The sequence below is a fragment of the Lepisma saccharinum genome, chromosome 6, assembly GCF_977018435.1.
Source record: "Lepisma saccharinum chromosome 6, izLepSacc3.1, whole genome shotgun sequence".
NCBI lineage: Eukaryota > Metazoa > Arthropoda > Insecta > Zygentoma > Lepismatidae > Lepisma > Lepisma saccharinum.
The window spans coordinates 20,006,592-20,023,772 of record NC_139234.1 but is presented as its reverse complement, the minus strand read 5'-3'; the positions used below and the strand labels follow the sequence as shown (position 1 = coordinate 20,023,772).

The following is a 17,181-nucleotide window of genomic DNA, read 5'->3' as shown; positions in this document are numbered from 1 at the left end:
ACAAACACGCTATAAATAGGCAAGACCAATAAATAATTAAGTGTTTACCTGCCCTTAGCGTCTGTGGCAGGTCTATCATGTATTTTTCTTTTACACTGAAGTTGTTGAGTCAGCTAGGATCAGTGAAGCTTGGAGAATTTTATGTTTTGAATATTACTCATGTTTTAATTGTGCACCTCCGACAAGGTGATGCCGAAGCTGCATGCAGTAGTGTAGTTTCTTGTACCATCACAAGCATAAATTGGTTGATCCCGTAAAAGCAAGCCACACACACTACCCAAAGGTTTGCCGTTTTGCATAATGTGCAGGGGGCATCAATTGCAATGGGTTTGAACAGTTACAGAGGACTGCGTCTTGAGGCGGCATGCCTGTAGGCGTCTGTTGGTTTCAGATTCATAGAGTTCACTTTTCTTATCACGTCTGTATTCCAACTCACTTTTGCTCGTTTGCGAACAGAATATTATGTAAAGTGGGTGATGAACCATCTCGCCTGTGGTTCGATTCCCACCGGGGACCCCGAACCCTCGTAGCGAATATAAACAGAAGGCCACTGTAATATGACACAGCAACGACTCCAGCCTAAAAGGGGACCGTATCACAACCTAATAGGCTCTGGTGCCTTTATCCATAGCCACTTGATCCTCTGGGGACTTGTTTTGCTTTGCCTCCCGTCTGTGGCCTCTACGAGGGGGGTCGAAAAAGATATTTAGTTTTTTTCCAAATTAATTTATTTACTTTTTATGAAACATGCTCCCTGCTCTGCTCTCAGCGTCACTTCCACTGTCAGAATGCGTTCCGGTACGCGTTTGTCGAATAGCCATCAGGTCCTGAAGCAAAATTTATTTTAATAGGTGTCTACATTATCCTTATGACTAGGGCTAAGATTTTTATGACTTAGCATTTTTTTTTTTTTGGTAAGGGTGATGTGTTCCCCAAATATATAGAAATTCATATTATGAAGAAACTAATAAAATTAAGGTGCTTTTTAAGAGCATATTTTGATGGATTTTCGGTCATATTCAGCATATTTTTGCATTTTCATGAAATATACAGTCATTTTCGAAGTGGATTCTTACTCCCATGTTTACGCGAGAGTTTTTTTTTTTTTTTGACTGTAGCAAAATCTTTTTTCATTTTTATTTGAAAATTTAGAGAAAGTATTCATTGTGCATTTCAACCCATGGCCCATAAAGTGATCTATAAAAATAGTACGTATGTGAAAATATCTCAGCATTTAGATATTGATGTTTGAAACAGTCCAGTTATAAGGCCATATTTCTCAAATTATATTGCATATTCTGTAAAATTTTAGGTCATAAGAGCATATTTTATTTTGCATATTTTGGTGTTTTTTAGGTCATAAAAATCCTAGCCCTACTTATGACTACCAGAGCTACATGTAGTATTCTAAATTACATCATAAAACTTCCTATTCGAGCACTACAAAACTTTAATAAATTCAATGTTTAGACGAATGTCTACAAATCATTCAGCCTTAGCATCCAAGGATGAAAAGTTATCTCAGTGTAGAAGAGGCCCAGAACTGTAATTATATCCAAATAATAGTATTTTTTTAAGGTGCAGTAGATTCATTAATAAGGGCAATATTTACTGTTGGGCAAAAATGGACATGTCTGTGACGCCAGCCAACAGAAAAGTTTATTTTAAGTTCACTTTATGCACAGATAAACAGAGTTACCACAAAGAATTAATGATCAGTTAAAAATAACAAGTGCGGATACCTTGACAAAGCGATCTAGCCTCTTTCTGGAATAATTTCCATGAAGTTATAACTCGATTTTAATACTGCTACTTAGCATGAAAGCCACGCCGGTGAAAAATATAAGCACGTTCTCTACCTTTCTAAACTCCTTTTGGCCTAGAATTTGTGCTCAATAGGCGGCATGTTCCTGGCGATATCTGCATGCAAGGAACTAAATATAGCCTGGGGCCGACCGAGGTTTTGTACGCCAGTCCAGCATCCAGATTGATTAATTGCGCAATCAATGACACGGCGGCTTCGCTTCATTCTGAATTTCAAAAAGTCCACGGCGGAAGATTAATGTGGAATTATTTCTGGATTCAATGCTGTGTCTCTTTTGCCTCCCGGCTTAGTAGGATATTGTTGAATGGTCCGGGGCGCGGGGGCGTTGATATACTGTGTGCAAAAATCTTGGAGTAACGTTCAGACTTGCTGTTCAAAGTGTTAAAACTCCTAATTTGATTGGCTTATTTAATTTACTATAGTATTATTTTAAAATACAACAAAGGTCACGTTACGGGAACAGTTCACCGGTTGGCCTTCTTTTCCTGAAGGTACTCGATGCAAATATCTCTTCTAAAGGGTATTCCGTATAGGACGCCGAATTTGAATCGAGTGCTATTGCTTTGTTTCGAGGTTGGCAGACCTGTTCTTACCAATGTTGGCATCTGTTGTCATGCCAATTAATGTAGCCCCAGTTGTTTTGACTCGTTTCTTGTGGTTTCCTTCCGAAAATCCTCGAATAATCCAGGAGCATGAAATCCATCCATCCATCCGCTGAGAACGACTGTGTGGTGTGGGGTTTGGCAGGTGGCGTGTGATCTTACACCCTGTGATTCCTTCTTATTGGGGTTTGTGAAATCACAGGTGTACGCCAACAAACCACGAACCCTTTTGGAACTGAAGGCGGAAATCATACGGGTGATTGGAGGCATCGGGACAGACATCTGCGAGGTGGTTATCAATAATTTTGTGGAGCGTATAAATGCATGCAGACTCAGTAGTGGTGGACATATGCCTGACATTGTCTTTCATACGTAAATGGGAGATGTTACTGTTTACATATATGTGAAATATAACTATTTTCATGATATTTTCCCTATTTTTATTTAATTTTCTAATTCGGCGTCCTGTACGGAACACCCTATACATGCAACAGTGGTAAACTGAATTTTTTCAGGCCAACAAAGCTCTGGAGTCTGTACTCACAGTCAATAAGTATAATTCTCTGTTGAGTTGTGTGCCGTGCTGTGTTTATCCGTAGATGTTCAGAGTGTCCCTTTACAGCCTCAGCTCTTACCAAAGTGTGGAGATCTTAGTCCTTGACAGTCTGGGTAAAGTTTTTTTTTAGTATTGGTTTTCAATGTTGAGTTAGCAACGAACATATTTTATTTTCTTGTCAGAGTCCTGTTTTCAATTTTGTTTGTGTTGTACCTGTATTATGTGACGGGCGCAAATAACCAATGTGTTGATTGGTTATCAATTTACACATCAATCAATCTGGAACAATTCACTTAAAAAGAAGAATATGTTGGTAATATCTCTCTCTCTCTCTCTCTCACTCTCTCGCTCACTCAGTGAAGAAATACTGCTTATTCGTCCAAAATTCATTCGCAGATGAAATCTTTATAAAAGAACTAAAAAAAAATTTCTTGTCTTAAAAACACACAGAAACACACGATGTCGGCCTAGAATATCGACCAACTTCCACAACCAGTACAGGATATCAAAACAAACAACATTTCTCAGTAACGTCTTGCACGTTGAAGTTCCGTCCCGATCTTACAAGCCGTCGAAAAACGGCAATTTCTATTTCTGTCTGTTAACAAAACTAATAAAGTGGGAAAAAGTGCAAATGAACACGTTGAGATAGATATCAAGTTATGTAAGAATTTTCAGTCCCAATTCTTGTGCCTGTCGGTCTGAGCTTACTGAGACTAGGCTTATATCTCGCCTTGCTTGTTCCAAGTAGAGTCTTTTAGATGAAAGGACCAGAATAACATTCAATCGACCCGGAATCTGTCTCTTTATCCCTTGCTGCGGTCCAAGAAACTAGATTCTCCTATAAGTAACTTTAGTGATGCATGACTTCGTAGAACACTCCTGAGTTCGATTTTCTAGGGTTCTCTGAACTTGATTTGTTACGGAATTGTAGTTCATGGAAGTCTGCACCGTTTCATCGTACTTGAACGCCTTTCGCTCCTGCACTTGCATTGGATGCATTCTGCCTTCGTCACTCCTTTGTTTGAGTGCGTGTTGGGTGTTTCCGGGCAATTTCTGCTTCCCACGCAGACTACTAGAGTCGTTCGTTACTCGTTCGATGCACGAAGTATATGTCACGTAGATATGGGGGAGAGTGACCTTGAGTTACTTTTTTTTTTATTTTTTTTTTATTTATTTATTTTTTTTTTTAGGTATTTGCCTTCCAAATTATTTTTGTTCAACGTGTGTTAGCCTTTTTTCCGTTCGAAAATTTCTATAGTTCAGGCAGGAGAAGAATGGCCTCTTTTTTACTTGGTCAAAAATTTATGTACCTCAGGAGTGACTTTTTTTTTTTAACAGTAGACTTGTTTGATTTCGTTTACGTCGCTTTCCTTCCACTTTTTGTCTTGTCGCTACGATGGGGATGAATGGTTATAGAAAGAATCACAAATACACATGGACAACGCAACACTATCCGTCGTCGCCTTTTAATCAAGGAATCCCTGGTTCGATACCCGCTGGAGCCGCATAATAGTTCTGATGCCTCTGTAAGCTGCAGGACAAATCCAGATTTCCCCTTCTGTGCATTAATTGGACTGAAAATCAAACTCACGCTCTGCTAGTTTTACGTAGAATCGCTATTACGAAAGCCTATTTAATATCTAGATAACTACGAAAGCAAACCACACGAAAATTCACGTGAGTGCTCTAGTTGGAATTCTAAACTGATGTAATTTTTCAGATTTTGGAATATCACAGCGGTTTTTCGGTAAGAATTTACAATACCAGACCCTTCCGTAATTTCTATTCTAGTTCTTATACTCACGAAATACGTATTCCCGATGAATTATCTGATGTTAACATTGGGGGGTGACGTGTAGAAATTGTTCATCAACGTGTAGAAGTTGTAAAATAAGCTTCACAAATTTCGCAATCATTCTCCGTATACAAGCATGGAAACCATGTTTGTTGATATGAACAATTGACGTTCGCAATCAGTTACGCTGTCTACAGCGTTGCCACACTGTTGCTTTCATACTTGGAGAGCATGGATCGTGGAATGCGGACTGCTTTGATAAGAGGTAACTTTGGCAACAGTGCATCGAGCGTTAAATTGCAGGTTACGAAAATGTCGTCTTCAGTGAGGAAATTTTGCCGCTACAGTGCTACTAAACTAATATTTTTTATCGGTCCGTGATCGCAATTGGCCCAAAAGCTATTCACGGATAGCCCCACGAACCATTCTCGGTAAGGTTAGGTTAGGTTAGGCAAACGTAGTTAAAATTTGGGGTCGTAGAACCATGCACGGGTAGCCCCCACAAACCATTCACGGATAGCCCCAAACCATTCACGGTAAGGTTAGGTTAGGTTAGTTAAAATTTGTGGTCGTAATAATATCAGGAATATATAAATTTCGTTCTAAAACGTAAAATTTTTGTAATCACCATTGTTTTCGTGGAGAAATCCAGGGTTTGTGTTCCGATCGCGGACCACTCAATTTCGCTTATTTTGCAATTTCTACGCGTGACCCCCACATTTTAACTTCAAATTCGTGATTAGGAGACCTCAATTAGTGAGTATGCGAAATATTACAAGATTCGGGGAGGGGTCCGGTATTGTAAATTCGCTCCGGTTTTTCGAAAGGACAGGGACATTTTTAAAAATCTCCCTGGTGGCAGTCACGATCCAGGCCTTAAGGTTTAACTTGCAGAGTTCCGCCGGTTGAAACGTCTGCTGCAGATGACATGTGTTTCCCTTTAGTCCTCTCTTACGTAACGCCATGATAGAGGCAGTGCACTGGTGGCCGTCGCTCCTTCCATTGAAGTTCGTTTCCCGTGAAATACATTCCATCCTGCATGAATGGAGTGACCCTGCAAAATGTCTGTGGCAACGCAACCGCGTGCCTTCGTGGACGCCTGCCTGTGGGCGGTTTGTTAACACGATATTTTACACGGTCTTGGAAATGGGCGTTCCTGCTCAATTAGATATGAACTTGTACCGTGGGCTTGCTAACTAGCTGCGATATACAGCCAGCGCCTTTCCCGAGTGTGCCCCCCCCCCCCTTTCTTGCACATCTGTTCATCAACGATTCGTTTAAGCCCCGAGCCTCCCCGATGGTGTAGTACTGACGCTGTAATCAAGAGTCAAGGGTTCGATTCCCATTGGAGGCACATGCCACGCTGGTTCGCATCCCACTACAAACTGTAGGTCCGATCCCGATTAGCCTTTCTGTACATAAAGTCGAATTGAAATGTACTTTTGTTTAAGCTTCAAATGATCTCTTCCATGGACGTCCGCAGGATTTTTACCAGGGAGGGGCAAGCGAGCATTGCTTTAATTTGAAGTTATCGTATTCATGCAAAAATTAACATATATTTTTGTGGCTGAAATGAAATTATATGTGTGAAATATATAATATTTAGTTGACAGTTTTCAGGGGGGGTGGCCCCCACTTGCCCCCTCCACTTCCGGACGTCCATGATTTCTTCATTTTTCCGGAACAACTCTTAATATTTCAGTCCTGTTTTTAGCATACTTGAATTTCAACGAGTATTGTAGATTTATCGAAAGCTCCCCCCCCCCCCGATATCGCTTGAATTTTAAAACGTTGTTTTTCCAATGTACACAAAAGGCAAGACCCGATGACAACTGTTCGTCGTACAGAATTGGTGTTTTATTTATTCTTGGCGGTACTTTAAGAACTTTCGCAAGACGTGAGATATTTTGACATTCCACATTCAAACAAACGCATTTAGATTTGGTTTGGCCGTACTAACTCGGGGAAGGATCATATTCGGGTAAAATTTCACTTCTTCGTTTTTTACCTACGCTTGTTTGGATGTAGGATAAAGATATTTCACTTCTCACAGACCCTGGTCTTTTCCCGAAAAAAACAAAAACCAACTTTAACTCTCTAAGATAAGTAGTTGCCCTTCTTCGATTTATTTTACACATCACATCTGTATAGCGCTCTCCTTAAAACCTCCTCTCCGATAAACGTTAAGTTCCGCCCTTCCGTGCACGATGTCACAAAATAAGTGCGAGCACACCATATCTCACCTACCCAACCTACTCATAGTTTTATTTCTCGTTGGATGGGATCGAGACGAACTGATGAAATCGAGACGAGGTCGAAACTTCGTTTCCGATGCTCTAGTGGTCGTTGGAGACTTTGAAATTAGTTTATTTTACTTAATCAGACATACCAAGCCAAACATCTGTATATTTATGTATGTGTCACATATCATAATCAGGGTTGATACGCGTCTGGAAAACTTCAAAAACAGGGAAATGTCAGGAATTTGGCTTGTCAGGGAAAAGTCAGGGAATTTTGCAGATCGCTTGGAATTTACGTGCAGTTCGGAGTCTGCAAAAGAAAAAGTTGCAAGATGAACAAGCAGTTCACTTCACTTCTCCCAAAAGAGATTCAGTTTAGAAACTTGTTTTTTCCTTCTTATGATTCTCAGTCTTGTGCAAAATTATGGTTCCTTCGAATTTCTGTAATAAATTTTCACGTTTTTAATACTAGATATTGGAAAGAATATCAAAGTAAAACTTGCAGTCCACATATCTGATTAATAACTAAAGTACATTGACAATATGATCATAATTATCGGAAAGGTTCGTGAAGATGAGGTTATCATCTATTATTTTATAGATCTTAGTTTTGTTGGAATTTCCTATAGAATTCCCACATGCAACAAAAATTTCTCCAGTTGCTGTGTTTTATAAATGCAAGCAAGAAAGCAGTATTTTCTATAACACTATAAATTCGCCAGAAAACGAAAAATTGTGTATGGTTTATGAACTTTTTCTGTTGTTTTTATATTGTGGAGATCTGTTACGGTGACATAATGTACCCTTAGCCTGAAGGCTAGATGCACGCAATTGTAGAACCCAATACATTTGAAGCCGATTGTAATTTTACATTTTACTCTTCAAATTTTTACGTGTTCTTGTGTGTGTAGAATGATACTTACTAAAAAAAGTTGTAAAAGTGAATATTCATAATAATTAACGGATTATATATTTAATTGAAAAACACAAGGTTCAAAGACAAACGTCATGATGATAAACATGTCTGGATAAATTTCAATTTTGGACTGGAAAACCTGGAAATGTCATGGAATTTCATAATCAAAAAATCGTAGGAACCCTGATAATGCAAAGTTAATCAAGTAGTTGAAATTGTAAAGCTGTCCTGCTTGGTCACTAGTGTAGACAGGGATAGAGCTGATGGGGCTGCAGCCCCTCCCGAAATTTTGAAAAAAAAAATCAAGTTTTCAAATGAAAGTAGCGAATAACTCGGGAAGAACCAAAGTAATAAATGCGAATTTCCCTTAAGATTAACCAGGATTATAATTTTTGTCTTTGAACAACTTTTAAAACGAAAGTTCAAAATGGTAATTGCAAAATGATTTGTACTGTATCTCCCCACTCCTAACCACCTTTACAATTTCAGCCACCTCCGAATAAAAAAAAAACCTGCGTACGCCACTGTGCGTGGTTGAATACATTCAGATATAAGATTTCGTTTTTCGAGGGACGTAGCGCCGATACGAGGCTCCAAACATAAAAACAAGACCGTGAACAAGGCACAACATGTAGACTCCGACACACCTCGTCTCTCCATACCTTCTCTAATTTCTCGTGTTTACTTCCGGCCATAGTCCTGCTTCTATATGCTTACTTGGGTAGGTTTTGGCTGTCGAGGTTGGGTGTTCTTAGCGTTTTGTTTTTGTGACGTCATGCTGCGAAAGTGGGGACGTAAACGAACCGTCGTGATGGTTGTGCTAGGAGCGAGACCATTTGAGATTTGATTGTTTGAATTATGGTTTTAAGTCCACTTTATGCACAGAAAGGCTAATCGGGACTGGACCTACAGTTTAAAGTGGTATCCGAAACACTGTGCCATGTGAATCCACCGGGTATCGAACCCGGGACCCCTTGATCACAAGGCGACGACGTTACCACTACGCCATCGAGGAAACCCCATTTGAGATCTGGCAAACCAACTATGGTTGCTTAATGTAGTATATTATATACCTGTTTTAGAGTTGGACGGTAACTCGTCGAACCACATATCGACTTTGTTGTAGTTTATAATGGAGTCAATTAAAATGTGTTCCCTGTGGATTGCCCCATGCCATTATCGTCGGGTACATAGAGGGTAGCCGCCGGACAATTGCGATGAACATAGAAGTGAAAGGGCGGGTGGACAATTGCGATGACATTTTAAATCTTCTATCAAATCGAAGGGTGACTTAACACTCCGTACAATACATCTTACAAAAAAATTATGTGAAATATGACCATCGTACAGCGCGGCAGGTTTTCCTTTCTCCGTTTGAATAACTTCCATAATTAAGTATGCTATCCGAATTACTACTAAGTGAAGTGCACCAGAGCAAGTATGGATCAGAAATGGCAGATTTTTTAAAAATTCACCCCTTAGCAAACTTCCGCTACTAGGGGAATTCCAGGTATTTGTGACACCTGCAAATAAAACGTGTATTCTGCAGGACAGATAAGCAGACGCCTGGATTCAACTGTCTGTGATTTCAGACTTAGGGGGGGGGGGGAGTAGGAATGAAGGGCTGTCATTTGTGGTACACCTGTGGGTTAGTCATCCTGATCGTTGTAATAGTCCTACCATTAATTTTAAAATTACCTTCACCGTGAAAATCATCGCAATTGTCCGGTATTTTGGCTTCATTGCAATTGTCCTAGATTCACATAGGGCGCATTGAGGTAAGGCGTATCACATTTTTGACTAATGGACTCACGACCACTGAAGCTTCAATACTTGAGTCTCTTGTCTGGACATTGATGTTGCTTGTCCCTTCATCAATTTCATCTAATTATAATTCATCCTGGGACCTCCCCGATAGCATAGAGGTAATGTCGTCGTTTTGTAATCGAAGGGTCCCAGGTTCGTTATCCGTTGAAGGCATATCGTTGTTCGGATCCCACTTTAACCAGTAGAAAAGCCTGTATGTGCATGAAGTGGACTTGAAGATAAAAGTAAAAACTCATCATTCATCTTCATCGCAACAGTTTGTCTACAGAGAAAGGACAGTAAAGTTGAATATAATGTTCGACTCGGCCGTAGGATAAGTGTTGTGATTAGGACCATGCTCCGGACATACCGTGCGTTCATTTCGATCTGCAGCCGAGAGATCGGGAGAAGCGTGGCGGGCGGCGCTGACGGAGATGCCGACATTTGCGGCCTGTAATGCCCGCTTATTTTTATAGACATATGCAGACATTTATATAAATATTGCAAAACGATCACTAACCTGTGTTATAACACGCAAAAGTTCTTTTGTAATTCATCCAAGTTCTGCTCTTATATACACAAAAAAATACGCTTTAGAAACGATGTTAAGAGCCACAGATAATAAAACATTTTAATCATAGTTTTGACCAGTAACGTCCTGCTTAAGTTTATATCCTTGAAAGAGTTTTGTGCCGATGGGGATCGTTTGGAGGTTTTGAATGTGCAACACTGTATCAAGATTACGCTGTAGAAGAAACCGTTAAAAGTCAATAGTGTTCGTGAGCTTCCTTGCAATCCGAAATCTCCGAGCTCGAGTTTTTTGTTCCTTCGCGACTAGATGAAGACAGAGTTGTAAATATAGTGGCGAGCAATGCAAACCAAGAGCGTGTTAATTTCGTACTGTGCGCAAGAGTGTTATTCTTGGTTACTTGCAGTTACTTGTTTGTGTTATTGTAGTGTGTATGTGTGACGTGTCAGTGAGACGATTGGAATGCCAGCCGCAAGATTCACGTTAGAACAAAGATTTTTTTATGTATGACACGTACCTACGTGAAAACAAACTCGTGTCGAGACGTGTGTAGGTAATTTGTACAGAAATTCTCATGCGTTTCAACTCCACACAGAGATACGGTTAGACATCTTGTCCTTAAATTACGAGAAACTGTATCGTTAAATTTTAAAACACCTAAGCAAAAACGACGGATTCTAACCGAAGCAAAACTCGATGATATTGGTGCAGCGTTAGAACGTTCTCCAAACAAACCTCTACGCCGTGTTTCACAAGAGGTGGGCGTGTCAAAATCATCGGCACATACAGTCACTAAGCTACTAAAATTAAAACCATACTCTTATAACACAGGTTAGTGCTCGTTTTGCAATATTTATATAAATGTCTGCATATGTCCATAAAAATAAGCGGGCATTTCAGGCCGCAAATGTCGGCATCTCCGTCAGTGCCGCCCGCCACGCTTCTCCCGATCTCTCGGCTGCAGATCGAAATGGACGCACGGTATTTACTTCCCACAATGCCGCCTTTTTTTACTCATGGATGGCAGGCTGGTCGATCTCCAAAGTGCTTATGGGGGAACATCGACGGAAAAATTCCTACCCGAGTCAGGCGGAAAATTATTTATAGCGACATTGGTAGACAAGAATTATTGGAGCCTTGTAGATGCGGCACCTTTGATCTGCGAGCTCTGAGAAACGCAGGTGAGTACACCTCAGAACCGTTCGGTGTATGCCATCAAAAGTCTGGTCGAATTCCCGTCGCCCATGTTTGCTTTAAAAATGAACAATGTTTTCGTGTGGAATATTACTTCGTCGAATTGTAGGCAAGTGCTAATAGAAGAACGCGTAGGAAAATCTAGTAAAAGGACTCCCTTGAATAAGTCAGGAGGTAAATTATGGACTCCGCAGCGATCGAAGTAGATTTCGAAGGTCAGCTGTGTTGTTGGCCACTCACGCGAGGAGGAGGGTGGAAGGGGAACTTCGCGTGCTTTGTAGAAAAGGATCCGTGTGGGAGGGTGGAGTTACGGGTGCTTGGCGCCTGCCCTGCCCGGGTATGGCAGAGTGTCACGGGGATTCCCGGAAGAATGTCGAAATCTGTGTGCTTGCCGATCTAAGAACAGCCATTGCCGTCCATTCATTTTTTGCGGCAAGGAAATCGCAACTGAATGGGGGAATGAGTGAAGTTGGGGGTCTTTGCTTGTGGATCGAGTGGGACCTATGACCAGTGAACAAACAGGTGCGATGGGTTGTGCGTATTGTGTTGTGACGTCGCTCACGGTGGAGCTTTTTTATGTGTTTCCAGTTGCTTGAGTAGTTGTCCACGACGGGGAGCTACCTCAGCCACGTTGCTCGAGAGTTGCTGTACTTTTTCAACTTCATGCGAGGTAATCCGTTGCTTGCCAACCCCGACCTCCATGTTTTTATTCTTCTTGCAAGAGAACAGGAATGTTATTTGAAACAGGTTATGCATTTTCTTTATGGAACTGAAGTGCACTATTTTTTGTGTGAATGTTCTGCTTGTTTCCGTTTTATGGAGATTTGTAATATCGTGACACACGCATGCGATCTCAATATTGCTCGAAACCCACACTTTATTCTACTCGAGTTTTTTTGTTTTTTTGTTTTACATGCTTTACGTTTACAGCGTAAGATGGTAAAACTTCTTTGTAATGTAGGTCACTCCCATGCAACATTTTCAACTTGCCTAACACACCAAACTTATTTTTACCCAACAGCATTTGGCAAGTAAATGCATGCTTCATGCAGCAGCATACCAACTACCAAAACTTGTTACTGTAGTTTAATTCCCAGTGACTGATAATCTTCCAAACCGATAATGATAATGATAATTATTATTATAACATAATTATATTGTTTATTGATTTACTTTATTTTACTTCGCTTTTGTGCCACTTTTGGCTAATTTGCGAAGATGGAGATGAGTGATGATGTGATGAAATTGATGAATGGATACTCACAAACATCCGAACCCGGGACCCCTGGCGTCGTAGCGCGATGTGCTAACCACTCCGCCACATAATTATAATGTGTGTATGAAGAGGCTCCGTGTTCAAGTCACCGTTGGGGACCAGTGCATTGCTTGGGCTGTATGGGGATGATATTAACCGAAGGTTGGTTGATTGATTGGTTTTTGTTATTTGAGGTTGCTTTTCTTCCATTTTTGGCTAATCGCGACGATGAATGATGAAATTGATGAAGGGACACTCACGGAGGACGCCCATGCGCAGGCGTGGGTGTCGTAGCACCCCACCACAAAGGTCGGCGATATTGATTCAAGTCACTCAAATGTCAATCTCTCTTCCAGCTGGACTGTGTTCTTACAGGCTCCTCTGGCGCTTAGACCCACGGCCAGTGTAATCCTTTGTAGATCGCATGTTCTGTCCATGTGTCTTTGTGCTTTATCAGTTCATCAATTTCCCCCAATCACCATTCATTCTCATCTTTGCGGTTAGCCAAAACTTAAATAAATCTGTAGGGTATATATCTAGTCAATGTTACGTTTGGATTCAGATTTCAGTTTCTTTGACGGTGGTAAACGAAATGCTTTCCGTTTGATGCTTTGGGGACTTTTTTGGCCCAATGTTGTAATTTGGCGTCACTTCGATTCCGTTTTGAACAAATGAACATATTGAAATGTGCAGCTCTTCCAATTGAAGGTTAAAAATAAACAACCGCAAAGGAGTTAGAATATTCAAGGCCAACAATTAATTCCTTGTCATATGCACGAATCCGCCCCTCCACCTCTCTCCCTCCCTCCTAAGTACTCTCTCACGCAAGTTCACTGAGTATGATATCTACATATGTAAGACTCAATTAACACAATGTTCGTGTTTCTAATTGAGTTGTTTTTTAACTTACAAAGTGTGTTCCTGCTTTTTTAATTACAAATTTGGATACTCTACCGTAATGCGGACGTAGCTCATAAATAGAGATCAAAGTATGAAAGAAGAAGAGAAAGAGGGCTATACTCACCGACTTAACTCTGACGACGTCCGTCTTGACATTATCTTGTTTGCATAGTGTTTTGTTTTTTGTCACGTTTGTTGCCTGTGTATGCGTCTGTGTTTGTATGACAGAGAGAGAGCATGTCGCATTTAATTCGGTGGATTCAGTGTAGTACTAACAGCAATCTTAATGCTATTTAATCACACTAAATTTTTATGTATTATTCAATATATACGTATATTGTTCCTTACATCCTTACGGTTAGTTGAGAATAATCATAGTTACTAGTATGTACGACTTTGGTGTACCGAGAAATCTCGAAAGAGAGATGAAGCTGTGTGCGTTTTTAACGTGAGTGCCGTCTGTTTGTAAAGGTATACCATAATGCATTTTTAAACGGTAATAACTTCCAATAATAATAATAATATTGCGACCAGTATCTTAAAGAAACGGAACTAAAAATTAGTGAGGTAATTTTATATGTATCTGATAATTTTGAAACTGATGGTTAAACAAAGAGGTACTTTATCGCTTTTGATTCTTAATTTAGCGTAAGCATATGTAGTTGTGCGAGGAACTAGAGAAGAACTAAGAGTCGTATAAACTTTGATAGCGCACCACTCCTCCCAGTAACTCTTTTGATAATCAGACTATAAATTGGAGACAACATCTGTTTACTCGATAACTTTCTGATTACAACTGGGGGCCGAGATCTGGTCTCGCGATCTATTTAAGGGGGATTCAAATTTCCGATCGTTAAAGCCGTTGGGCGAGTTCCGTCCTGTCGTTAACCGCAGGGAGGTGCAGTCTGGCGTTCGGAAAAGTTCGGAACCATTCGTAAATCTCCACGGATGACGTCAGCCACGGGACATGTCAAAGACGAGCACCAGCAACGGCATAGGAATTCGCACTTCTTCCGTGTTTTCGGAAATAAATTTGTTATAAAATCGAATGAATGTTCTAGCGTGTGTGTATAAATAAATGTATATGTATAGAGCAGACCATATCTAGTAAACTGTGTCGCTGAAAGTTAACCATCAATAGAATTACATGTAATGAAAAGCTGGAAAGCCGGCTCGGAGGTGGAGCAGGGAGGTTTGTTCAGAATTTTCTATTTGAGTGGTGTAAATTCGTGTTTATGGGGGTGAAAAGTTATACTTAGAGCCAAAATGACCACAAAGTTGTCCTTTTTAAAACATTGTGTGGGGTGTTAGGGCGAAGTTGTTGGATAAATCACTGGGACCGAGATATTACAACTTCATGTTTATAATCCAAAAGTTACTTTTTTTAGCACTTTCATCCTGCAGTGTTTGCAGTTTCTTTATTTGTTCTTCAGCACATTTTAATTTCTTTTTCAGAGTTTCCAACACACTATCTTGTGGGAGATTGGGTATATTTCCAGTACTCAAAGTCTCTGAATTATGTGCCATGCAAATTCTTTTGCGAGGAGACAACTCTTCAAGTGTGTCCACTGCTCGCTTTCGAATCTGACGTTTATTGGCACGTCAACTCCGATCAATTATGCCATTTGCCTATTGAACACTACTACAATTCACCACACAACCACGCAAATTTAAACATGGTACAGCGTTTCTATTAAGCTGCGGTCTACAGGTAATAATACTCAGCAGTTCTGCTTTTAAGTTCCGTTCGTAATCGGCATACAGAAAATGCGATGAGCACACTGTCGCTATTTTGGTGTTAACAGGATCTAATCTCTTCACTTTGAAACCCACATCTTGCACTTAATCGGATCCTTTAGGAACGAAAAATGTTACACCCAGGCACGTATCCATGAATTCATTTCGGCGAGGTGGGTGAACACCATTTTTAAGGGGTATTTTATGTTTAAGGCCAGTGGTGGCAATTTGGGTGGGGGGTTGCAAGGAAAGTTTACTTTCTCTTGATAGACAAGGCTTAGCATTAAGAGGACATAGTGTGGATGCAAGAAAAAGGGGAGCAACTATCCCCTAAATCGTCTTCTAGAATACAGTTGGATCGCGAAGCAATTAATGCACAGTGAAAACCCTTCCGTTCCCAACACATCTAATGTTTCGTCTCCCAATATGGTTAAATGCTTACTTATTTATCTCCAGTGATGTGCCCAAGGGAGGGTTGGTGGGGTCATAGCCCCATTTGAACGTCAAAGACAGGAAAAGATGGCTAAATGAGGACTGACCACCAAAAATAGTATACGTAACCACTTTCCCTTCCGAAAATTCTGGGAACGCCACTCGTTATCTCGGACATATTTATTGAAATCAAGTCTACATAAGTTTTTATGATTTCATATTGGAGACTGAAGTAAAGCGCCTTGTACACGATCAAATAAATCATGAACAAGTCCTTGAATTGAACACTTAAAAGGCAATGAAGTCAGAAACAACGCAATTTTTCTCATTGGATCCAAGGTCCGGTCAAAGGATATCTATTTAGGAATGGTTCTAATTAACGCATATTTATCCTGACTCCTCTTATTCAAGAACATTCCCTCTCGCGTCTTCCAGAGATTAGAAATTACAACGAATCGCCCTACGTGTGGAGCTACCTTTGTTGTGCAGCTTCCAAATACTGACAAGTCTCTACATAGTGCTCAAGTTCACTGCGACAACACTGAAAGCTCAAGTAAAATTTACGTGCAATATTATCAACAACAGGGTAATTCTCCGTCTTGCTTTCATAAGTATTTCTCTCCTTAAATTATCGTCACATTATTCAAGAAGATAAAAACCTAATTTTATGTAGTGTAAACTGAAAAATTACCTGAGGGGACTCGAGCCACCTGATCCCCATCTTGGATACGCGCTAGTAACAATAGCAGGGTTATAGAACATTCTCAGTCATATTATTGACGAAGCCGAAAGCCTAATTTTATCTAATATAAACTGAAAAATTTCCTGGAGAGAGGGTGGGGGGGGTCAATCCCCCTATACCCCACTTTGGATGCGTGCTATTATCAATAACAGGGTTACAGAACATTCTTCTCCGTCTTGCCTTGATAATTATTTCTCTCCTTAAATTATCGTCACATTATCTTATTTCACACAGCAAGATACCAAAATCCTCATTTAATCTAGTTTAAACCGAAAACTTTTTCTTAGATATGTGCCTGTCCTACTGTATTTCTTGCGTTGTTCAGGCACAAAGCAACAGCACAATTTCGCGGCATTTTCCTGACATGTTATTGTTGTTGAAAAAAATTCTCCATTATCACACAAGAGCTACAGAAAAAGAAAACACAAGGCACTTTCACACAAATGCAGATCCTGTAACAAGCGGAAAGTTCTGTCCCATGAGTGACGTCAGGGTTGGGAACGCCCACGACCCTCTTTTTGCAGCTTCGGGAGGGAAGACTGCGCTACTTTCTCAACTATATTATATACTTACTTTGGTTAACCGTGCTTTTTACATAAGGCTGACGTTTCGTTATTGCAACTGATTTTCTGTCGATTCCCGTGTGAGC

The 17,181-nt window shown here is 40.3% G+C and overlaps 1 protein-coding gene across 8 annotated transcripts in view; it reads left to right on the top strand.

Annotated features, from left to right (window-relative positions):
• The window catches only part of LOC145988613 (protein Fe65 homolog), a 486,515-nt gene that overhangs the window by 309,515 nt on the left and 159,819 nt on the right, over window positions 1–17,181 (top strand). Inside the window, exon 1 of one of the 8 annotated variants that reach the window (XM_083123622.1) lies at window positions 11,826–11,988. The exons of 5 other annotated variants lie outside the window; for them this stretch is intronic. In XM_083123622.1, coding sequence (XP_082979748.1) covers window positions 11,970–11,988 — 19 coding nt within the window. In that variant the 5' untranslated portion in view covers window positions 11,826–11,969. 2 more of the 8 variants (XM_083123624.1, XM_083123623.1) reach the window with 2 other exon arrangements.